Source organism: Danio rerio, chromosome 3, assembly GCF_052040795.2.
Source record: "Danio rerio strain M-AB ecotype USA chromosome 3, GRCz13ab, whole genome shotgun sequence".
Taxonomy (NCBI): Eukaryota; Metazoa; Chordata; class Actinopteri; order Cypriniformes; family Danionidae; genus Danio; species Danio rerio.
In genome coordinates, this window is record NC_141023.1 from 55,055,744 (window position 1) to 55,082,442 (window position 26,699).

Consider the following 26,699-nt stretch of genomic DNA (forward strand, 5'->3'; position numbering starts at 1 on the left):
ACTAAGGCCCAATCCCAAGTTTACCTTTTAACCCTTCTACTTAACTATACCCCTCAGTCACGTTTGTGTCCCAATTCTCTGTTGCTTGAGAGCTTAGGGGTAAGGCGAAGGGCCATATAGCCCTTGAAATGAGATTTCTTAGGACCACACTAAAAAGAGGTATGGAAAATTTCCATGAAAAGGAACAGGGCTGCAAAAGTGAGACCCACAAAAATAAAACTTCATCAATAGGGATTTTTATTACAAACAAGCATATGATTTTTCATTTCATAATGTTAATGTGTTATGGTCATGATTTTCAAAAGTTTGTTTGGAAAAAAATGGCTAACAATTTTGATAATGATTGTCCCTTAAAATAAGGGCTGCAAAATATTGCACTATTATACTTAGATTTGAAATTCTGATAACCTTACGTGATAAATTGACAAAATAGGCCAGTCTAGATTTCAGTCAAGTTTAGTGGCAGTGAAAAAGCTTTTTTACAGCACATTTGGTATAATATTGATTCCTTGTGGTTACCTCCATTAATATATGAGCACTGTGTGAATATGGAGCAGTTTTACATGATATCAGATTTAACAGTGATGCCTGAGGAAACCCAGAGGCTTGTGCACTTTCGAGCTGAAGACAAATAATGTTTGTCCAAATTATACGGCTGCACAACACTGGAAATAGTCTAATATTGTGATATTTTGTTATTCTGTGATATGAATACAATTTTAACAGATGACTTGATTTTTTTTGTTTCTGTTATTAAATTAATACAGTTAGATTGAATGGAATGATTCTGTTGGGGAGTGCACCTGCATACAATCTAGTAAACAATCTAAGCTAAGATAAATGTAATAATGAAAAAGAAACAATTTAAATAAACATTTTTTTTTGTTTGTTTGTTTGTTTTCAGAGTATAATTTTATTCAGGCACAGTAACTGACTAATAATGTTATGTGAGGGACGGTGGAGTGGGGATCCATGTGCAGGTTTTATTAGGAAATAGTGAGACAGGCAATGGTCAGCCAGGAGCAATCAGGTACATACAGGTAAGGCAAACAGAGTAGTCGGGTCGCAGGCAAAGAGATCGGTGCAGACGGCAACTACGTAAACAACAAAACAAAGCAGAGGTCAAGCACGGCTTGACAAGACGAGGAAAACATGTCGTAATTCTTACTAAAACAGATAAACAAAACTCAGCCCTGTGGTCCGTTCTTCGTACATCACTCGCAAATAAGCCATAAGCCTCAAAATATTTTAGTCCATTAAATTGCTTATACTTCGATGGATACACTTGGATCACATTGCGATATCGATGATGAAATTACATACAATAAAAAACAACATGAGATGCACCACAATGCCTTTTTGTTGACATTAGTAAAGAGCAGTGCACTGCATATTTTTTTGAATGTTACTAGGCAACGGTTGTATCAATGGTCTTGTTGCTGAAACGCATGATATCAAAAAGACATGGGGCTCTATTTTGACAGTCCATGCACAAAACGGAAAGCGCAGGTCACAAACGCATTCACAGTGTGTCATAATCTATATTTTCTAATATAAGGACGGGAAAATCCGCTTTGCACCATGTCGCATGGTCTAAAAGGGTTGAGTTTATTTTCCTAATGAGTTATAGGTGTGTTTTGAGTAAACTTTTTTTGTGTGTTTTAATAAACCAATCAGAGTCTCATCTCCCATTCCCTTTAAGAGCCTTGTGTTGCGCCATAAGCGCATTTGCTATTTACATGACGTAAAGTAAGTTCACTTTCGCTTTTGCTCTCGTGGATAGGGAAAACTTTACGCACAGACATCAATTAGCCTATAAATAATTAATTTTGTTTAAGCGCAAAGATTTGTTTCAAAACTATTTCTAAATTCTAAATATGTCTAAAACCTGACAGGTGGATAAATCTAAGCTTGTTTTTAATAAAACAAATATTAATATGGATATAATAAATAATACTGCTAATAATAATAACATTTTACAAAAGCAAATTGAATGAACTGAAAAAGCCTCCCGAGATGAAGGATTCAAGGCAGTGGTTTTTAAATTCATGTAGGCTCGAAAGTAATATGTTTTGTAATATTTAAATTCTTTTAAATTCTTATTATTTAAATTCTTAAATTTTTATCCTATATATATATATATATACTTATTATATCCTATACATATCCTTAATATTTTAATTATTTTTCATATGTAAAGATATTTGCGTATTGCTCTACATCTTGTGTGTATTGAGCAGCGTGTAAGCCAGGCGCACTCTGCGCCGCACTTTAGACTGGGTTTGTTCTGGTCTAAAGAAAAGACCATTAAAGTTCCTCAAAATAGCAACATGCCAGCAATGTGCCAAAACACGCATCCTATGGGCGCAGATATTAGCGCAAATGCATTTGCTATTTAAAGAGCGTGGGGCTACACCTCAAAACGACTCTTGCGGCAAGCTGAAACTAGCAAACAAGTATTGCACCACGCCCTGCGCCACATTGCGCCGGGTGTTTGATAGGGCCCATAATTTTTAGCTTATTCATATGGAAATAGCATCAATTCTCACACAATGCATTGCATTAAAGCTGAGCGTTTTTATATGCTCGCAACATTCATTTTTGATGACATAATGACATGGCGTCTGTAATAATTTCTCAACGGAATATTACCCTACCCCTTCACAGTCTGTTTTAAAGGCCAAGCGGATAAAATAGAATTGTGATTGGGCTTAACACACTGACAACTAAAAAAAACAACAACTTTATTTTGATTTCAAGGAGCATGCAACGTTTTACTCAAGCCCATACCTAATGAATCTAGAAAAGCAAGAGAAACTAGGAATTTTTTAATTTTTTTTTTTTATTTCAACCTATAGCTGTACACCCCAAGCTTCTTACTACATAAGGTTTAGCATGTTAATCCAAGCTTTTCCTATATTTGCATCTTTAGACATTGCATTTATATTCCTGTAGTGTCACGTTGTTTTCCCCATCATCCACTATTTTTTTTACCAAACGACAAAAGTACACAGTTTCCTGCAGATTAAAGTATGTTTGTAGCGGAGCTGCAAGAGATATCTTTAGCCTGTGAGTGGGCTGTGTGGAGCTTCATTGGGGGGGTTTGGGAGACTGGGTTTAGGCGTCGCTTGTCATCACATTGTATTCAGATAAAATTAAAGCCTTGCTGTCTTGCCTTATTCAGCGGCCTGTGGTCGTTCCCCTTGGAAACAAACACTTTTTTTTTCTCCTCAGTCCATACATTCTGTGCAAAACATCAAGGATTTGCTGTCAGATGTTTTTTAAGGACTGGAAGGTTGTGATCATATCCATTCTGTGATTCTGCCACTCTAATTTATAGAGATTTCACATGCTCATAGTGGATGATTTAGTGCTAGTGAGGTAGGAAGGCAAAAAAAAGTGTTATAGTTGCCAAATGCATTTTCGTTCTTGTCCACAACAAATAGCTACAGCATGAGAGAGCTATTAGCTGGTAATGTAGATCCAGATGCCTGTTGTGGTAAAATAAATGTTGATATGGGTTTGTATCACCCTGAAGGCATTTTTTTTGTCATAATAATTGCATGGATGTTAGGGATCCCGTTTTTTAAATAGTTACTTTTCAAGTAATTAAGCCAAAATATTGGTGTGAGTCAAAGTATTTTATTAGCTCATTAAACACAAAGCTTCCACAAAGAAAAAAAAAAAAAAAAAAACTGCAGCTTTGAACCTGGACCTACAAACAAGATCAAACATTACAGGCATTTAAAGAGATGTTGAAGAAAAAAAATTATAATTTGCTGTTAATTTACCTTGCCTCAGGTTAGCTAAGATGTAAATTACAGGGTTCCCATGGGTCATGGAATTCCTTAGATATTATAAGGTTTTACATGTAAATGGCCTGTTCAAGACTTTAATAGTCAGAGAAAATATTGCACAGATTTCTCGGAAAGCTCAGGGATTTTTGATGATTTTGCTTGTCACTTTATTTATTTATTTCATTTATCAAAATGTATTTTTTGTGTTTTGTTGTTTTTTTTTTGTATAATGAGTTTTGCTTATTGTTATAGTAAGGCCATTTCAACTGGCAATCAATTGCCATTACCAGGCTATGCCTATTAAAATACTGTCTGTAGCTGTAACCAGTGCCGCCTGTATTTTGCAGGAAAATGTTTGTTGTTTTTTAGTTGCCTAAAATAACAGGTTTTCTGCCAATTTCTGAATTTAAAACCTAAACAACAAAAGAAAAAACTGTGAGAAACAAATAGAAAGTGTTTAGCTCTTTAACATATAAATCCTACTACAAAATATGTAATTTATTTATTGCTAATTTATTTAGCTTTAAATGTTTTATATTGCACAACTCTGGAGGGATTTCGCAACAAAACCTTTGCCTGGTTTTCTATTTGTTTACATCACCTGACAAACATCTTGTCGTCGATCCCAGCTGTAAGAGCAACAAATAATATATTGACTTCTAGTTAATCATTTGGAAAAAAAATGGCAAAAGATTTTTCTGGTGAATCATCAGCTGAACTTTATCCCAATCATCACAAATACTGCAGAAGGACCTATTAGTTTGGGGTTACATTTATTATGGGGCGCGTGAGAGATTTGCAGAGTGGATGGCAACATTACCAGCCTGAAGGTATCAAGACATTTGTGCTGCCCATTACATTACAAACCACAGGAGAGGAAAAATGCTTCAGCAGGATAGTGCTCCATCTCATACTTCAACCTCCACATCAAAGTTCCTGAAGGCAAAGAAGATCAAGGTGCTCCAGGATTGGGCGCCAGCCCAGTCACCAGAGATGAACACTATTGAGCATGTCTGGGGTCAGATGGAGAAGGTGGCATTGAAGATGAATACAAACAACCCCGATAAACTCTGGGAGTCCTGCAAGAAAATTTTTATGCGATTCCAGATGGCTTCAATATTAAGTAATTTGAGTCAATGCAGAGATGTATAGATGCAGTCTGTCCTAGCTCATGGGAGTCATATGCAATATTAATTATCTTGCATCTGCACCATGACTATATTCTATACTGTACATTGTTTCTGTTAAAGCAAAGTCAGACCTTACTGTCCTAATTATATAATTAAAAATCAAGGCATCATGATGTTTTGTTTTGGTAAAATAAGCATAACCTAGAGGCCTTTGCCTTTCATATAAGCCACTACTGATACCAATTGATCAGCTAGAAGTCAAGTTGTTATTTGTTGTTCCTAAAACTTGGATAGGCAGCTAAACTTTTGGCTGGTAGTGTATACAGGTTTGTCATGTAAATTCAGCTTTTTAGACTGTGAAAGTCAGAAAAAATCTGGGAGTTTGACATGTGGCTTAAAGTGGGAACCCTGAAATTAAGTGTCTGTTGTTGTTCAGTTGAGAAAAAAAGAAACAAAAATATATTTTAGCTGAAACAGTTTTTATTTTTTTATTTTTTTAATTATTATTATTTTTTATATATGAAATGTGATTAAGTGGTGACACACCTTTATTGAGGAAAAAAAAAATAGAAATAATACTGGACATACTAAATTAATACTTGTCAATTTCTGTGACTTTCTTCTGACAATACATTGAGTTTTTGTGAAGAAAAATTGCCAGTCTGTTATTTACAAAATGAAAGCCTTTTATCTTCAACTTTAACAATGGGTGCTCATTCCATTTTCTGTTTGGTGTGAGTTTATAAAATATTCAATCATATAAAAAGTATTCTAAATTTAAATTTTCTACATATATTCTAACTGGTCACACTTTAAGGTTTTATTAGTTAATATATTTACTCACATGAACTAATTGTGAACATTTAGTTAACTCATGCAGCATGAGTTAACATGAACTAATGTTGAGCAACTGTAATTTCATAGACTTAAACTTTAACTAACATGAACAAATACTGTAAATGTCATGTTCATTGTGGGTTCATGTTAGTAAACACATTACTTAACATCAACAAATACAAGCTTATTGTAAAGTGTTACTTTCTTACATACAAAAAAAAATTGCATTTCTGACAAGATCATTATAAAATAAATATTAAAAATATTAATCATCATGATTTACTAAAATTAGTTGACTTGTAAGATAAAAGTGGTTTAATTCATTATATCATTGTTATAATTAAGCATCACAGCATACATGTTTTATTACACATTGTTGTAAAAAAAAAATAAATGAGATGAAAAGAGAAGAGAGAACCCAGTCCAGGAGACTCGAAACAAGCAGAATTCCTTTATTGAGACGTGTTGGTTAATCTGCAGTCATACAGCGTCTTTAAAATGTCCAATGTGTCTGCAAGAGCCTACTAGAGGTCCGCAGTCTGCAAGTTCTTTCACAAGTCTGACTTAGTCTGAAATAAGACAAAGATTTCATGGCTATATTGTGTTCTTAGGAGGAGGGGATTTGGCTAAACAAAGCATGCAAATTAAGCGTTGTGGTCGGCAGGGTAAACTGCTCTTTCAGGCATTGATCTCATCATGTTCTGGAGACAGAAACCGCCTGACCATTTGATCGAAAAGAGAAAACAATAGACACCCCATGCTGTGAAACTGACAATTTGCATTACTTTGGCTTAGCCTGTAATCAGAAAGACAAAGGTTATATGACCCTCCTAGCTGGCATGTCAATGAAATAATATAATTAAAAACCAGAGAATATAACTTTTTAGTTATACGTAGATTATTGTTAATTTGAAATTAGATGATATAAATTTATATTTCCACAGTTCCCCCTTTGAGAGTTATTTAAAAACTCTCACAAAAAAAATATAAATTTGTAAGCCTTCCTAAAACCATTCAATGGCTTCTGTTTGATAACAGAAGCCCCATCTTCTAGTCATGTAACTTGAAAAATTACAGGCACATTTAAACTTATTCTGTGTCATTTCAATATCTACGTAGATGTAAGTGTAGATTTCAAAACTGTTCACACGTTTATGACAATCAGTTGTAATGTCACAAATCCTACATGATGACACAAAAAATCATGTAGTTAAACTGCAGATCTTCTGAAAGTCCATGGCTTGTGAATAGTGTTCAGTCTTTTGTGAGGTGTGTTTCTTGTGGTTCTCCTCCAGCACAGAGTTGATCTGATGACTTCCTGTCATTCATGGATCTCCGTAGTGATGCTCTGGTTTAGAGTGTTTCTTGAGAAGATGCAGTGTTTGTGTTTACCTGCACACAAGAAAACACGGAAACAGCAGACCAGCAGTATTCATGCATAGACTTGTATGATCATACAGTTCATGTGTCTAGTTATTCAGGTGATCGTATAGTGGTGTTAAGTTGGTGATCGTATAGTGTTGTGTATTTTCTATCTCCTAATCTTAAAGTTATGACACCTATAAAACAGTGAGGTGAGGATGGGGGGAGAAAAACAAAAAAGAAAAGGGAGTCTTCACCACAGGGTGCGGCCCCTGAAGCCTGTTGCTTTCAGTTCTGCCCTGGGCTCCTCACTGGTTTGTGTGTCCTGTTCTGTCCCTGAGTGTGGTGGGCAAACTTTAAAATGTGTGACACAAACTATCATTCAATAAATATCAGTCCTATCAGACATCATAACATTGAATGGGTAGTGATTGGAAAATGTGTTAAACACATTCAAGGCTGTAAGTGGACTTAAGCAGAGTTCCCCAATAAAAAGGAAGAAGTTTCCTTTGTGTCTTTTTACAAAGAGTCTTTCATCTTAATTGTAAATGAACTGGGACATTAAGCACTCACAGCCAAAAATGGTTAGCATCTTTGTGGACAGCTCAATGGATTTAGTGATGAGGGGAGGGGTATGTTGAGGGCATTTAGCAAACTGTTCAGAAGTTGATTTACCCTGTTCATCTCTTTAAAGTTCTTTTTATTCTTTCTACACTCCCTCATCCAATGTCCTTTTTTACCACAGTAATGACAACAGATATTTTTCCTAAGACATTTGTGATTTGATGTCTTTTCAGTGTTGACCTTAGTGGCGGCTGCTTCAAATCTGACTCTGTCTTTGATGTAAGAGTCTCTTTCCCACAAAGCTAAACTGTTAAGATTATTTCTGAGAGTGGTGGAAGACCAGGTGATATTAAGAAATGGCAAAGCTTGTCTGTATTCAGTTGCAAGGCCATCTGACCAGATGCGGACTAGGGGTCCCTTATCATCTAGCACACTGTCCGAATTATCAGCTAATCCACTGTATGTTATGGCGGATTGACAAAATCTCTCAGTGAATTCATTCACAGATTCATCTTTCCTTTGCACACAACAAGTCACTTTTGACCAGTCGATCTTTGGGCCAACAATGTTCTTTAGAGCTTTCAAAACACCCTCTCTCAAATCATCCTTACTGGCATGTTGTAGTTTAGAGGTCACAGTATGCTCAAAACTGTTGAATTCAGATTCAGTGAGAATTTGAGACATTAGCTGGGTGACTTCTGTTAATGACATGTCATAAAGACGCATTTTGCTGATTAGTGCTCTGCTAAACTCTGAAAAATTTGTGCGTGCTGATGGTAAGCTTTGAGATAATCTGTCTATTTCTCTAGGTCCTAGTATTCTGGAAACTGTTTGAATTTGAACAACAGGAGTGTTGTTGTGTGAACTCTCAGTTCTCTTAGATCTTCTGGCACCACAAGCCTCCACTGAACCTTTGAGCAAATCACTAACTGATTGGATGGAAATGTCTTTTTCAGAGACAGTTTGTAAGTCAGGATGTTTGTTATCAGGCTGACTAATCTCCTCAATGTCAGTTTTTGATTTCTTGAGGTTCAGTTGTTTTGTTAATGAGGTTATCTTAGCATGAAGCTCTTGGATCTGTTTTTCAAATTCTGATTTAGCTTGAGCTTGTTGTTTAGCTCGAGATAAATTGAATTCTCTGTAGCAGCAGATGATGCCTTTTACATTGTTTTTGCGAATGCATGCATCAAGCACTTTCTTGCATTCATCTAATGTCCAAACATCATCTGGGTCAATGCTAAATTTCTTTGTCAAATTTAGTCTGACTGACTCTGTAATTGAGTCCATGTGCTGTCGTAGCAGCGATTTGAAATCCTGATCTGACAATAAAGGAGTTTTTAAACTACCTTTTTCAGTTGTAGTGATCAGTCTTGTATTCTGTCTGAACATTTTGTGAGCTTATTATCACAAAGTAAAAATACTAAAACTTTTCAGATGAAAGTGTAGTAATTTCTTCTCTGGCGAAACAGAGGGTAACAATATTAGCACATGTTGCTAAAACTTCCTGCCTGAACAAGAGATAACATAAATTAGCTTGTATAGCTAAACTTAAACTTCTCTGGTTGAACAGAGGGAAAACAAAATAAAAGAAAAGAAAATAGCGCATAAGGCTTAACTTCTCTGAAGAGAGGATAAACTGTTACTTCTCTATTGAAATAGAGGATAACTTTTTGTTAAACAAACCCTGCAGCAGTTTGTTAACTTTTCTCTAATGGAGCAGAGAATAACCATGTGTATAGACTGGTCTGTATGGTTCTTTTGATAGAGTGAAACTCACCAAATCGAGGTTGAGCTGAAAAGATTCAGTCTGGAGTGATCTGATCTTTGTATTCAGGTAGCTTCAATGTTCATCAGGGTTGCAGTCAGCAAATAGTTGAGAATTTGTGACGTCCACTGAGTGACTTCAAATTGCCGTTGAGCTGAAGATTCCGTCTGAAGAAGTTTCCTTGATCTTGAAGGTTCAAGTTGAATTCCAGGTGGATTTCAGTCTTTTGTAGCAAATTGTTGAGAATTTGATGAATTTCAGTCTCTATCCGGGTCTCGGCACCAAGTTGTTGTAAAAAAAAAATAAATGAGATGAAAAGAGAAGAGAGAACCCAGTCCAGGAGACTCGAAACAAGCAGAATTCCTTTATTGAGACGTGTTGGTTAATCTGCAGTCATACAGCGTCTTTAAAATGTCCAATGTGTCTGCAAGAGCCTACTAGAGGTCCGCAGTCTGCAAGTTCTTTCACAAGTCTGACTTAGTCTGAAATAAGACAAAGATTTCATGGCTATATTGTGTTCTTAGGAGGAGGGGATTTGGCTAAACAAAGCATGCAAATTAAGCGTTGTGGTCGGCAGGGTAAACTGCTCTTTCAGGCATTGATCTCATCATGTTCTGGAGACAGAAACCGCCTGTCCATTTGATCGAAAAGAGAAAACAATAGACACCCCATGCTGTGAAACTGACAATTTGCATTACTTTGGCTTAGCCTGTAATCAGAAAGACAAAGGTTATATGACCCTCCTAGCTGGCATGTCAATGAAATAATATAATTAAAAACCAGAGAATATAACTTTTTAGTTATACGTAGATTATTGTTAATTTGAAATTAGATGATATAAATTTATATTTCCACAACATGTAATAAAAATATTACTTGCAGGATGTGCTAGGATATTTTCTAAGGTAATAAGATGCACAATGTAAACACTGATTGCTATGAAAATGAGCACACATGTTTGCATAATAATTAAAAGGATTTATGCAACAACTTTGCAAAAGTACAGATAATTAAATCAGGCTCATTTTTATTTTAATGTAAAAGTGCAACTCAATCTAAAGCAGTATTCAGCACATGTACTGTATGAGTGTGTTCACCCAGATGTATTATCTAAAAACACACATGCATGCATGATGCATTCATTCTAGAGAGAGTGCAAAAAGCCAGCTCAAAAATGAATGAAACAGATCGCTACATCTTTAAACAGGCCTATAAAAATAACTATTCATAATACATGGCACATTAAATTTCATAAAGTTGAGCACTGAGATCAGACAGCAAAAAATAGGGTAGTCTGCTGGCAGTGTGTTCAGAGTCTTCAGCTAAAAAAATAAATAAATAAATAAAAATCATTCAGATACAATAGTGTAAATTAACAAATTACGGTAACACTTTACTATAAGGTTCATTAGTTAATGCAATTACTAACATGAACTAATCATGAACAACACATGTACAGCATTTATTAGTCATAACTGAACATTTACTAATGCATCATTAACATTCAATTCTATGCTTGTTAACATTAGTTATTGCACCATGAGTTAACATGAACTAACAATGAACAACTGTATTTTCATTAACTAACGTTAACTAACATGAACAAATACAGTAGTAGATGTATTGTTTATTGTTTGTTCATGTTAGAAAATGCATTAATTAACATTAACTAATGAACCTTATTGTAAAGCTTGACCTAAATTACAAAAATTTAGGGAAAATTCTAACATTGCGTTATATATATATATCACCGGCTTTTTTAGCTACACCTGTCCAGTCACATGGCAGCCAAGACAATCTGCTGCTGTTCAAATTGAGCATCAGAGTGAGGAAGAAAGGTGGTTTAAGTGACTTGGAATGTGGCATGGTTGTTAGTGCCAGATGGGGTGGTCTGAGGATTTCAGAAACTGCTGATCTGCTGGGATTTTCATGCATAACGAAAAAGAGAAAATATCCAGTGAGCGGCAGTTGTGCGGGCACAAATGCCTTGATGCCAGAGGTCAGAGGAGAATGACCAGACTGGTTCCAGCTGAAAGGCAGTAGTAACAGGCAGATAGAAAGGCAATAATAAAACTTTGAAGCGGATGGGCTATAGCAGCAGAAGACCACAACGGGCCACTTCTGTCAGCTAAGAACAAGAAACTAAGGCTAAAATTCAAACAGGCTCACCAAAATTAGACTATAGAAGATTGGAAAAAAAACGTTGCTTGGTCTGATGAGTCTCTGTGTCTATTGCGACATTCGGATTGTAGGATCAGAATTTGGTGTAAACAACATGAAAGCATGGATCCATCCTGCCTTGTATCAACAGTTTAGGCTGGTGTTGATGGTGTAATGCCGTGGGGATATTTTCTTGGCACACTTTGGGCCCATTAGTACAAATTGAGCATCATGTCAATGCCACAGCCCACCTAAGTATTGCTCTTGACCATGTCTATCCCTTTATGAACACAGTGTACCCATCTTCTGATGGCTACTGTCAGCAGAATAACACGCCATGTCAAAAGGCACAAATCATCTCAGACTGGTTTATTTTAACATGACAATGAGTTCAACGTAGCCTCCACAGTCGCCGGAGCTCAATCCAATAGAGCACCTTTGGTGGAACGAGAGATTTGCATCATGGATGTGCAGTTAACAAATCTGCAGGAACTGCTTGATGCTATCATGTCAATATCAATCAAAATCTATGTGGAATATTTCCAGTACCTTGTCCCCTTGAATCTGTGCCATTAAGGATTAAGGCTGTTCTGAAGGCAAAGGTGGGTCCAACCCAGTACTAGTAAGGTGTACTTAATTAAATGGCCGGTGAGTATATTGCAATATAAATCTTTATTTGGAAAGATTTTGTTCATTTAGGTTTTCTGGGATGATTAAGTGTTTGTTAGTCAGTGCATATGCATAAATTATAATAAATTACAAGCATAAATAAATAAATAAAAAATTAATAAATACTGGTTTATAGTGTTCTTGCAAGTCAAACAGTATTCAATTACAGAAACTGATCAAATGTAAAATAACATGGTCATCATTGCATAAATAATTTCCAAATAATAATATTTAATAATAAGCATAATAATATAATAATGCGAGGTGACTTGCGAATACACACATTGCAATATCGATGCTGAAACGATATATTGTTCAGCCCTACTGTACATGTACTTTTATGATGCTATTTCTCTCCAACCTGCACTGGTTACGTTTTGTTTTTTTGTTGTTGTTTTTTTTTCTGTGGTGGTTGTCCAAGTAAAATAATCAGTCCTGTGATTCTTGTCAAATCAAATTATACCTAGACAAATTGTATCAGACAGACCAACCTCAAGACACGGATGCTAAATGCAGCAATAATGTACCGTAGAAGCATTAAACGTGTCCAGGCAGATGCAAAATCATGAAACGCACTACAGAATGTTACGTTGACAAGCACATGATCACATAAAACTACGTTAATTCTATCAGTGCTACAAGAGCTTGGTTTGCGGTGCCAACTGCTGGATGACTTGTTAGTTCAAAGTGCATAATAAGCATTAACAAATCATCACAGCTAGATGTTTGCCCCTTAGGTTGCAAAGACTTTGCTCTGCATGTAAACACATCAACCTCACAACCGTTATAGGTGTGAATTTTAATATAATGTGTTCAGCTTCTCACATATAATTGATGTCACATTTTAAAATAATAGTCCACAAAAGAAAAAAACAAGAAAATAATAAAAAAATAAACGCACATTTTAAAAACAGAATTAATATAGAATGACAATGATGTAAGATACTGTATAGGCTACATTTTAATTTGCAAGTTACTGTCTATGGTGGAATAATTTTCCAGTACAGCCTAATATGCACAAGCACACATTATACTCTTGAGAACTTTTAGAAGGACTATGTTTTACTCATACTTTGAGTATTATTTACAACAGATACTTTCCTCAGGTACTTCGCACTGCACTTTTTACTTGCGTATGATTTTTAGGACTTCCAAGACAGGTATGGTCAGGTAATCGTCAGACAGTCCAGTTTTTCAACTTAATTTTAATTAGTTGTGTTCAAGAGGGGAATCTCTGGTTGATGACTAAGTTACCTATGATGCTGTTCATAAATTCCACCAATCAGTCACAAAACAAACACACAAAAAATGCATGCCTATTATTAAGATCTTAGCTGTTGATTAGTAGTTATACATTAAAATATGATCTTTATATCCAGCAATTTTAACTTGTGTTGGACTGTCCTGTGTGGCCATTTTGTGACATCACAAACCATTCCAATTCAATTTTCAGTTTGATTTTATAGAAAACAGGAAACACCAAATACTTTTTAAATGTAATCTGTGTTTTGTTAGACAGAGCACAGAGCAACATTAAAACAGAACCTTAAATATATATTTAGTATAATAAAACAGTGTTGCTTTTCTACAAATTCACGAGTGCTCGACCGTGCAATAATTAAAGCTCAGCTGTTTTTGTGCCGCATCACACCAAAAAAAATACCACGAAAATAAACGTTAAATACTTTAGCTGTTACATGAACATGCGTTCTGCAGGAGTCCTGTACGATATAATAATAATAATAAAAAAAATAATAATAATAATAAGACTACAACTCCCATTATTTCACATGCAGTCACTGTGTCATCAAACTGAAACTTTGTATGTTGCAAATAAGGCGCAAAATGCATACTTTGCCTTTAAAGCACCATAAGGCTTGAAACAAACTAACCAGCTATGAAGATCATCAAAACAACACTAACACTTGAATTTGAAGCGTAAAAGAAAATGAAGTAACACTTTACAGTAAGGTTGTATTAGTTAATGTTTGTGAATGCATTTACTAACATGGACAATGAACATTACATTTATTGCAGTATTTGTTCACGTTAGTTAACGTTAAAATACAGTTGCTCGTTGTTATTTCATGTTAACTCATAGTGCATTAAATAATGTTAAAAAGCATGAGCTTGAATGTTAACAATGCATTGGTAAATATAAACTATTAGTAAATTGTTCAATTTTTTTTTTTCATAATTAGTCTGTTAGTAAATACATAAACTAATGAAACCTTATTGCGAAGTGTGACCGAATGTGAAAATCAGACAAAAATCCCATAATATATTTTATATAATATCCCATATATATATATTTATATAAGTTATATAAGTTATATAGTTATATAAGTTATAAATAAAATAGTTGAAAAGATGGCTACATTCACAGTGCTCAAAACAGACCTGTCTTTAAACTGTTAAATGGATCCAGGGTATCAAGACTTGTATGCCTTAATATAGTGTAAATGAAACATCTTTGTTAAATTTGTTAAACACACACTACGTATTTACCTTATTCAAAATAAAAAAATTGACAATTGTGACCCTGGTTTTTGCTGTTATTTCCAATGAAGTACTGCAGTTGCTCCCCATGTTGTTTCAATTGTAAACACAGCACATCTGAAGATAATACTTTATGACGCCATATTGTGCAGCTTTTGCTTGTTATTGTTAGGTGAACAACACTAATAAGTGATGTGTATCGATGGTAAAAAGAAAAAAAGACTAAGAGGATGCCTGAAGACACTAAAGTGTGAAAGAGCACACAGGTGGAGATGTGTAGATATTAGCTTATGCTTAAACTAAGTACTGTAACATCAGTGTTTAAACATTCGCAAAGAGTTTATAAACTCTTGGATATTGAGTGAAATTCACAGTAAAAATGACAGGCTTTGATCATGCCATTGTTTGTCAGTCACTGATGGACAAAATTCAATCTCATTCATGAGAGAAAGCTGGCGACTGGCCAGATTTACTGTGGTCAGTAAGTTAAGTGTTTAATACTCTTGGCAGGCCATTATCGAGAAACAAATGGCCTCAAAATGGCCCAATTGACCAATTAAAATTAAGCATTTCAAATTAAGAGCCCGTTTACACCTGGTTACTTCATCCGTTTGTTTGTTTTCTAATTGGATGGCTATCTGATTTCAGAATATGCATTAATTTGACCACATGAATGCATCGTTGCAAAATGGATATGATTTCAATCCCCAAATCCTGCACTACACTCAAAAAAAAATAATAATAATAAATAAAAATAAATAAATAAAAAATGTTTGCTGTGTGTTCAAACTACTTATTTAAATTAAAGTGAAATAACACAGTTCTTACAATGTTTTGATAACTTAATTGTTCCATGTTCAATTCATTTAAATTTGTTGCGGTACCCTAATCAATTTGTGTTAGGACAACATGAATGAGTTTTGTAAAAATCAGCAGTTTTGACAGTGTATATTCAAATTTAACTAGGTTACACGGACTAAAAGATCAGCTACACAACATTTCTACACAAGCTTTATCTATTTGTTGACATTCAAATTATTTTATATGCAGACTGTAAAAAAACACTACAAGACCACAAGGTGGGCTCTGTGATTAATTTCATCATAAGCTAAATGAGACTATTTTCTAATACAAATATGTGCAAGACATCATTAAAAATTGTAAAAGGTTGAAACAATTTGTGTAATACAATATCTTCCCAACATGAAACAACTTGCTTTTGTAAATGAATGAAATGGCATGTTATCACAAAGATAGGCTAGAGCAGGCTGCAGCTCTGTTGTTAATGCTACAATCTGATATTAATTTAACACTTTATTTGTATCATTTTACGGTCAAAAATAAAACAAACAAACAAAACAAACTAGGTCATCTGTGGCCTTCCATTGCTTATGCAGAATCAGAATCAGTTTTATTGCCAAATGTGCTTACACAAACAAGGATTTTGTTTTGGCTACAGAAGCTTCCAGTGTACATAAAGTGACAACACAAAAATAAATATGAGAAAAGACACACAAAACATTAAACAAACATTAAACAGAGATGTAATTAGTCAAAAACCTCGGGTGTTGAATGCTATGTACAGATTTTACAGAAGTTTAAGAAATGCATTATGCATCTGTGCTTGTATATTCGATGGTCATATCCCATCACATGTCTTTTGTCTCTCTCTCTCTCTCTCTCTCTCTCTCTCTCTCTCTCTCTCTCTCTCTCTCTCTCTCTCTCTCTCTCTCTCTCTCTCTCTCTCTCTCTCTCTCTCTCTCTCTCTCTCTCTCTCTCTCTCTCTTTCTCTTTCTGACCTAATCATATTTCTGACATAATCATTTCTGAGTAATCATATTTCTAGTGATTCTTGTTAGCCATAAATGTAGTATCAAATAATTTAGTGTAACATCTGAATTTTTTTTTTCTACTGCGTGCACCTAGAAGCCACACACTTCCATTGGAAATAACTTGCACATGGTAAAGACAAGATCTGTGAACGGTCGCCGTCATTTGTGATGTCCAGCTATTGATGATCTTTTTGCACAGACATGCTAGGTTCACCTGATTTTTTAACAAATTGATTTGCAGATCCTTCTTGGCAGTTTGTGGGTCTTTGCTAGTGTCCACAGAATAATTTTATGCTGTCCCAACACAAGTCAATTGTTAACTTCATCATTTTTACAAATCTAAGTGGATTGAACATTGGATTGAAGTTATCCCAAAAAATGTTAGAATCATGTTGTTTTAACTATTTTCAAAAAGTAAATAAACAAGTAGCAAAAGGTATGTTTTTGAGTGTTTACTGGGTCTTTTCCCCTATGCAAAGAAACTTTTCAAAGACGTCTGTTTCTTACTCAAGTAACTGAGATGTAAAAGATTTTTCAAAATAAAACATTATTCAGACTCCAATAATAAATGAAACAGAAACAATTGATGATTTCCTGTGCGGCCCAGTACCGATCCGCGACCCAGGTGGTTGAGGACCACTGTATTTGTATCTCGAATCTGAATTAGTATCTTGGAGAGCATTTTAACATTTACATTTTACAATATTATAGAAATCCAATCAGAAAATGGCATGTTAACGAACCACATTTTGTTAAAACAAATTCAAGAAATCATCCTGATCCATAACACATCAGGCTCGATTTTCACATTCACATATATATATATATATATATATATATATATATATATATATATATATATATATATATATATATATATATAAATTAAAAATAAATAAATATAGAACTGTTTTCAATATTTTTCGATTCAACTTTTTTTTCTTCTTACTGTTGAATCACATTATGGGATTGTGATCTTTCCTCAAACAACTTTCATTGTTATACAGTTTATAAAAAATTGACATTTATTGACTTAAAAAAAAAAAAAAAAGTTTTTTAATAGTTTTTAGTGATATAGGGCCTAAGTTTATGTTGTGATTATACAAAAACTTAATTCTCTCTATATTATTTCTTATACACAATTTTTTTTCCAAAAGTACTAAAATGTTAAAGTCACTTTGTCCATTCGCACAGTTGAATTTTCAACATCAAAAGTTGACACAGCAGACATAAAGGTCCCATAGCACAATTAATAACCACACAGTAAGTAAATAAGGAAAAAAACAATAAATGACAAAATACAGAACCTGATAATTAGATTTTTTTTACAATGTGTAGTTCACTGTGAATCATTTATGTGCTAGGTAAAGTTAATGATGTCTGTCAAAACAGGATCTTCCATTCTCCTTTCACCAAACATGCAACGATTGCTCCATCACCCTCATGGTAACGCTGTCTTTGTAGACACATTCCTGCTGTGCAAGAATCTGGTGGAGCTGCCAGACTATTTATAGCTATGTAGTCTAGAGATCATACCTCGTGTAGGATGTGCGAAGAGTCATATATCTGGAGATGCTCTCAGCCAAAATGTACCAGCCTCCAGAATTCGGGCCGGGAGCCAGGCTGTGCTGTTGGGATCCTCTTTTCTTCTGCAGACATCAGAAGGCATCGTTCTGAGAAGCCCAGACCTTTAGCTGTGCTCCAGACCTCAGCGAGATGCCTGGCTTTTGAAGGCTTCTTAGCACGCTGACTTTTTGCAAGGCTTTCACTAACAGTTGCTGACAGAGGAATTACGATGCTTTCCCAGATGTTCTGTGCAAATGCTGGCAGCGCTGTATGTGTCTGTCACAGAGAATACAATCATGAATTTGGGGAAAGTGCACTTTACATAAGGATTACTTTGCTAGATAGTCAATCAGATGTGGAGTTAAAGCAGAGCGCTTTAACGCGCTTTCTGTCTCTGATATTTTGCTTGTTATACTTAGGCCCAATACCAATTCTGTTTTTGTACCCCTTCCCCTTACCCTTCCTCTTGAACCTCAAAACCGAGTGTGAAGGGTAAGGGCTTAAATATTTACCCTTAAGAAATGGGACAGCACTACAGCACCTGCACATGTCATCATATGTCATTGTGATCTCTTGCTTCATATGAGATCAGACAATCGTGACTTCCAGTTGTTGTATTTTTTGATATTTGTCTTCAAGAAATCACTGAAGGCATATATTATCATAATGATCTAATGTGGCAATAAGATCGTAATTTATACTGCGCATATACAGTACACAGTGGCCAGATTCATCTATGTAAACACACCAAGAACAACACTAACATTATAGCAGACACTATAAAAAAGATCATTCCCAGCCACTAAACTTTACTTACTGTTTATTTGAGTGTCATCGAGTGACAGAATGCTCTGGGACTGCTATACAGAAGTTATTATTATGGACAGTATATTATTATAGATCGCGAAATTTATCGTTTTTTTTTTTCATTTTAGTGTTTTTTATATTTTTATTTATTTATTTATTTTTTTTAAACATGACAGTAAAACACAAACGTGGTTATTATTATATTAAAATAATTAGCTCGAAAAATTTGTAATAATGACAACAAATACCAATTTGTGGATCTCATTTCGAGATCATTTGAGATCTCAAATCTCTTTTCGAAGGGCTATCTACCCCTTCCCCTTAGCCCTTCGCATTTAAGCTAAAGGTAATTGGGATACCCCTACCCCTTCACGGGAATGCACAAAATGAGGGGTAGGTGGATGGGGAAGGGCTAAGGGGTAGAATTGGGAGTGGGTCTTAATGCTTAAAAGTGATTTAACAAAAGCATGCACATCAAGCTCTACTGGGTGTTCAGTCAAACAAAAAGTACGGAAACAAACAATTGTAGTCAGAATTATAACCCCCTCACTTGTTTTTGTAGCCTGTGGCTTCAAATCCAAATGAGCCGATTATCCCCGCCCACTGCTCCGACATGTGTGTCTGAACAGCAGTCAGCGATAAAACAGACATAATTGTAGCTGAAATACAGCTCTTTAGTCAAAAATACCAATTAAGTTTATTTGATGTATTTGTGGTGGAGTTTATTCAAGTCTTTCTGAAGTGATGAGTCACACACAAATGTCATTTGCAAATCACACACACACACACACACACACACACACACACACACACACACACACACACACACACACGGGACACTATGTTGCCGTAGTGATTATATTGGTTAAGAATTACATGGCGATTTCACACTCTTTATTAAAAACATGCTCTGTTTTAAAAACATATTAAACTTTATTTAATTAATTATTGAAGTGCAGATGATCACAGAAAGTTGTTACATGTTTTAATCCCAGTGTGTTTGCAAAAAAAAGTTTTGCGGACATGTATACATGTCATTATGCATTTAAGTTGTGCTGTATCGGTGATGTTTGAAATACCGTTTCTGGGTCCAAGCCGCTTTGAATTGAGAAAATGTTTTATGGTGTTTGTTTATTTGTGTATGGCCACTTTTTAGTCCTATCACACATTAAAGTGAATTTTGTATAAAGTTATGGTGTACACAACAGTCTCTGGACTTGCTGCATCAAAAATACCAAAATGTAACACATTTTATAAAAAATGTATCAATTACTGGCCATCCATTATTAGGCATGGATAAATATATTGCGATTGTGATTTTCAAAAGTATTACAGAGCTTTGTAAACCAGTTATTAATGCCATTTGATGAGTCTCCCCATACAGTTTTGTATAGCGCTTGGACTCGGAAGCCTCTTCATCTGACGTCACTTAACAAGTGGATGGAGACATAGCACCTGTCAATCAATTTTTTGGTGGGCGGGGAAAACTGCACTCCTACGTCATGTTGTGGTGGGCCTCAAAATCACTGGGATTTGGATCATTTCTTTACGTCAGGAAATAAAAAAAAAAAAAAAAAAGTGACTTGTTAGGTTTATATCAGGGGCGGACTGGCCATCTGGCAGACCGGGCACTTTCCCGGTGGGCCGACGTACTTTTTGGGCCGGGCTGATCATCGTCTTATGATCTGATCGGCCCATAAAAGCCTTAGCAGCCTATCGTTTTTTTCTGCCTTATTAATTGACGCTGCTGTGATCTGTGACTCTCTGAAAGTAGATGCTTTTTTTCCCGGACAGACAGACCGGGCCGGCCCTTGTGACACTCTGCAGCCCATTGGTTCTTTTCGGTATTGACATTGGGCTGGCCCAATCACAAGCTCCTATTTTGGACTCCGTGTGAGCGTGCGTCGTCTGTTTGAATTTGTCAAAATAGTCGAGAGTCAGAAAGAAGAAACGCAAGGGAGGAGCAGAGAAATCGCGGGAAATACACCGGCATTTCATTTAGCGATTCTGAAAAGTTCTCTGTTCATTCTGGGACACGGCTAAAAGCGCAAATCACGTGACCACACACATGCACACTCTCTGCCAATAGAGCATGTCAGACAGTTCATCTGCTGGATGATCTCATCTCACTATAGTTGTTAAACGTGATATTGAATTCATCTTGTTGTCTCTATCTAACAATTCTTATGTTTTTTGAATCACTTGTTCTCAGTTAACTGTTTTGGCTAAGTGCAAAGATAAGCTAATATATTAATTTATGTAACCACATACACTGATTCTGCACATTGACTGATTGCTTGCCTTTATCGTTTAAATTTAATGTACATTATACTGTTATAATGGCCATTATTGGTTATTAAAACTGATATTCTGCAAAAGAGACAGGGTAAATTTCATTCTTTTCAATGGAAATGAAAGGAGGCAGTTATATTTAAGCCCTGTTTTGTTATAAATATGCAGAGTAAAGATGATGCTCATAAATATGCAGCTACACGAGGCTGTTTGGTGTCTGTTAATCATAATATCAAAATGAAAAAAAAAAAATTTTGACTTATATTATGTTTTTATTGTTTAGATGGTGAAACAGCAAGCAGGATAAGGTGAAAGAGGTTAAAATGTAACACTGTTCCCTTTGAAGATTTACCCATGCATTAGCAGGCAGTTTTTGTTATGTTTATTATTGAATATAGGCTGAGTGAATAGTGTTTTGAATAAGCTAAATTGGCTGTAGTGTATAAGTGTGTGTGAATGAGTGTGTATGGGTGATTTCCAATATTGGGTTGTGGCTGGAAAGGCATTTGCTGCATAAAACATGCTGGAATAGTTGGCAGTTCATTCCACTGCGGCAACCCCTGATAAATAAGGGACTTATGCGAAGAAAAATAAATGAACGAATAGTGTATTTTTTTTTAGAACTCAACAGATATCTTTATGGACAGTATACATAAATTAAATTGAGATTAAAGTTTGTATTTATTAATTAATTAATTTATTTATTTATTTATTTATTTATTTTATATATATGGCTTTTGTGTTTTATAGAATATGAATTGATAAAAAGATTGGACGTGCATTGATAGATAGCATTTTGATTGAATTTAGTGGGCCGCTCTGGCCCAAAATGCCAGGGCCGATTTTTATTTTATTATTTTTTTTGCCCCAGTCCAGCCCTGGTTTATATCACTCCAATATGATGGTGGACAAACTATACCTACACACATTTCTGTCCAAACAGCTTTCCAAAGTTGATTTTCATAAAAATAAAAAATAAAAATAAATAAAATGCTTTTATTCTAGCTGAAATAAAACAAATCAAGAAAAAATATTTCTTTAGATGAAAACATATTACAGGAAATACTGTGAAGAATTCCTTGCTCTGTTAAACATCATTTGGAAAATATTTGAAACAAAAGGAGAGCTAATAGTTTTGACTTGATCTGTATATGAAAATGCAGCAACACCTAAAGCTCTAAAAGTATCAAATTAATTTACTTTAAAAAAAAAAAGCTCACAGCATGTGATGTTTCCAGCACACTGGCTCTTCTTCATCAGACAAACTGGGACACAATGTCAATTATTAAACTCTTCTAGATTTCTTGATCCCATTTAATACATCAAATGGTACAAACCACCAATAATAACATTAATGAATAACTTTTAACAGATCACATTAAAAAACACCAAAATTACCTTCCAAAAAAGATCACAAAATACTTAAAAAAATATATTTAAATAAATAAATAAACCCAATCATACATTAAAGAAATGGACGAATATCAAACTCTTCATTTAAACTTCTCCGAGATTATGTGTCTAAAATAAAATCCTAAAAGCTTCACATTTCAAGTAATCTCTGTGTCTCCAGCACGATGTTGGTACTTGACTACCTCAATACCAATATATTGTAAAGAAGAAACTGAATATATAAACGCTAAGTAATGCTTTGACATCAGACTTTTAAGTTCATGGTGACTAATGGTGCCTAGTGTGAGTTTTAAATGGGTAATCTGTTTTAACAATAACCAAGCACCTAAGCATATAAACTGGATTATTTTTAATGTTATTATTATTATAATTAGTAGTAGAAGTATTACATTTATGCATTGTGATATTTCACATTAGAAGAAGCATTGCTTAAGCCTGATGAGCTAAAAACCAAATGAGATAAAACCAAATTTTACCAAATGCAACATTCCTGGATCAACATCTTTCTTAATCGTGGAGCAGCATTGCAGTCAACCAATCAAATTTGAGGGACAAGTTCACTGTTAATGTTAATTTATGGCTTACAATCAGAGTAAGGTATATGCTAATCACCTATGATTTTCTTTCTAATTGTAGAAAAACACTTAGGGTTAGGTTTAGGAGTAGGGATTAGGTTTATACTACATTTTCAGACAGGAATAAAGTTTCAGGATCAACAGAATACAGTGTATTTCACGTGTGTCTAACAGTAAAATCAGGATGTGGCAGACAGCCAGTATTTTGAAAGGGTTTTGACTCCCATGTCTTCCTCAACTCCATTGCAACAGTCTGATTTCTGCACTTAACAACAATGTTCTTGTGTTTTTCCTCTCCTGAAGGCGGCTCTTAAGAAGTACCAGATTGAGCACAAAAGCAAAGGCGAGAGTCTGGAGAAATGCCAGGCTGAGCTGAAGAAACTGCGGAGGAAGAGCCAGGGCAGCAAAAATCCCTCCAAGTACGGCGAGAAGGAGTTGCAGGTGAGCCCCCACACCGATTCAGGTCTCTGACACGGTTAGCATGTCGCCTAGCATGAAGGCCTTTGAAAGGAACGGAGGTGGATGGATACCGTGGGTTTTGCTTCAGCAGGACCACCTACGTCATGTTAATGTTGAGATGATTTTAACAGAGTCTGAATGTAAGAAGTGCTGCGAGCCTCTTGTGGCAGTGAGAACACAATGGGTGGGCGAAAGCCGTAGGTGTGTATACAAACAGCGCTGTGGCAGATCAGCTATGAGGCTGTGCTAAACACACACACACACACACACACACACACACACACACACACACACACACACACACACACACACATGCATCAAGGTTGTTGCTTTACAGATTTTTTGTGAGTGGACCAAGCTCCAACCTGTCATGTTAGTCATGGTGTTTGAATATTATTCATTCGAGAGGATTCTTGGGCCCTTTTAACTAGCATTAAGATTAATCCAGTAGGGTACTTTTTTCATATCATACCATTCATCCCAGGCTAGTTGGAAACTATTCAACAGCCTACATTCATTTGCAAATGTAAAATAAGTTGTCCCGGGTATGTTTCATTGCACATTTAAGATGACAAATCCAAGAGAGGGCGCTGTCTACGTTTTTGTGAATCTGAAATATGTCACTTGGGGTATGCAATGTTTTACATTGTAAATACACATGAAACTAGTGCACGTCTGGAACTTGTCATGTAGATGATCTACTGATCCGTTGACTTAAATCAGACCTATTCATTAATATGTTCTTGTAAATTCCTAATGTTCCTATGTCCTAATCAATAGGGTTAAAGGCTTAAAATTGGTGGGCGTCAAACGGCCCTGTTGTATTAATTTTGCCTAGAAAAGCAATCCTACAACTTTAGTGTTCAAATCATACAAAGCTCCAAGAACACAAAACTCTTCTGTGTAGGATTATGGTGCATGCTTACTACAGACTTTGATTGTTGATCTCCACAAATGTAAATAGAAATTTATATATTTTTTTTCTTGAATAGAGTAGAACGGAATTCTGTCTACAGTTACACCTCTAGTTTCCAGTATTCTGGAAGATGCATTATCATTTCCACCGGTTTCTAACGCATCAAAATGTGTCTCTTGTGTTTTGATTTCACTTAGAGCTTTCTTATTGTGTTATGCTGTACTTAAAGTGCTAACAGTGTGACATTCAAGTACTATTAGATCCCATCCATATGGCAATGGATTTAAGTCAATCTGCAAAAGTGTGATATCGTTTCGGCCTTTATTCCCCACATCACCAGCATTTTAGGTGCCCTGAAATGAGCATTTTGGAATAATGGGTTACAAAGTATCCCAAAATGCTTCCTACCATGCAGCCATTTGGAAAGCCAGACTGTTACCTTTTGGAAACAACAGCGTCAACGTACCATGACTAGAAGAAGGTAGCAGCATGCCATGCACATAACAACTGGCAGCAACAATGGCAGTTTAACTGTGAAATTTATAAGCACAATTACTACAAACCATACTAATTATGTATCAACTAGACACATTCGCAGTTACACACGTCAGATACTGTACATTTAAATGAACCTGTTGTCACCATCATCTTCTTGTGTTTATGTCCATACTTGGTGTGCAGAAGAAATGTTTGCGCATGCATTCAAAAAATTATGTTTGACGTTTGGTCAAATTACTTGTTTAAAATAAGCTGAACCAACACAAATCTTAATTCTTTTAATGTTTCAATCCAATTTAAAAACAAAAATGTGTTGTCCCAACACAAATTAATTGTGTATAACCCAGCTTTTTTACAATGTGCTCACTGCATTAATCTTTGATTTGATTGTATTTCTAGGATTTATCTGTATTAGTTTACGGTATATATGAGCAATATCAGTAAAAGAAGCAGTGAGCTATGGCTGTATATCGGCACTGGTGGGAGGCGAGCACATGTATTGCGTCATTGATCATGCGCTGGTCAAAAGCACTCTCACTCAGCACAGTGGACATTTCCTTTTACATCCTTATATCGTTTTAAGTCGTTTGAGATGCATTGACTTACAGTCAAACATTATGTCGAACAGATAAGCCACTTTTGATGCTCGTAAACAATCCTAAAGTCCTTGTGCTGCAGGAATTAGGAGGTTTGCTAAAGGTGCAGCTGTCGTGCAGTAAAGGGTTTGCGTCTTTAATAATCTGCTACAGTTGATTGATCAGTAAGTATGATTAATAAATCCATTTGAAACAGTCCCTTAAAAGTCACATCTCTTCTTCAGTTTCCCAAGTAAACCGTGATCTGAACACCTCTTTCAACTGGGGCAGGGCAGGCCAAGTGAACTGTGCCTGAGCCCGATTTAGAGCACTCACTCTTCTCAAACAATCTGGGAAACGGGCTTGGGCATGGTTCCTAAAGCATAGTTTGAGTACACCCTCAGAGCTAGAATTTGAATGATTCTCTACCGTAATATCTAAAGTGTTGACAAAACAGGTGATTCTGCTCAATTTTTAAGATTATAAGGCTGAACTGCATGAAATGCCATTAGTCTAAAGATATTTCCCAATATTTCTCTGTTGCAATCTAGAGATCACAATAATTAACCCCGAAAAAGTCAAAGCAGGCTATGGTATAAAACAACACTACACCATATAAAAAAGATAGATTGACTTAGCATGTCACTCACCCGTTCTATGATGATTTGTTCAACTTTCTTTTTAGTTTAAATTATTTTTTATCCTCCGCATTTTCACTCCGGTGTCATCTTGTGCTGGGATAATGTAAAGTAAATATCTTTGCTCAAGTCGCTCTAAATTACTACAAAATTTTCTTTTTTGAAAGAAAAATGTCCAATTAGGCATCATCAAAAAACTACTTGGTTGCAATCTAAACAACTAAATTTTCAACTTAAAAACCTTTAAAATTACATTATCAATACTTGTCAAACTGTGTTGAGAGATGTTTAGCTTTCTTTGTGTCCGGGTGTGGGCAAAGTAATAGACAAGGCTGAAAAGGCTGT

The 26,699-nt window shown here is 35.4% G+C and overlaps 1 protein-coding gene across 10 annotated transcripts in view; it reads left to right on the forward strand.

The window, feature by feature from the left end:
- The window catches only part of baiap2a (BAR/IMD domain containing adaptor protein 2a), a 220,519-nt gene that overhangs the window by 137,952 nt on the left and 55,868 nt on the right, over positions 1–26,699 (forward strand). For all 10 annotated transcript variants that reach the window (XR_015479995.1, XR_015479994.1, NM_001040245.3 and 7 more), the window contains exon 6: positions 23,572–23,709. Coding sequence is in view for 8 of the 10 variants with exons in the window: in NM_001040245.3 (NP_001035335.3) it covers positions 23,572–23,709 (138 nt within the window). In the remaining 2 variants the exon portion in view is untranslated. The remainder of the gene's footprint in view (positions 1–23,571; positions 23,710–26,699) is intronic.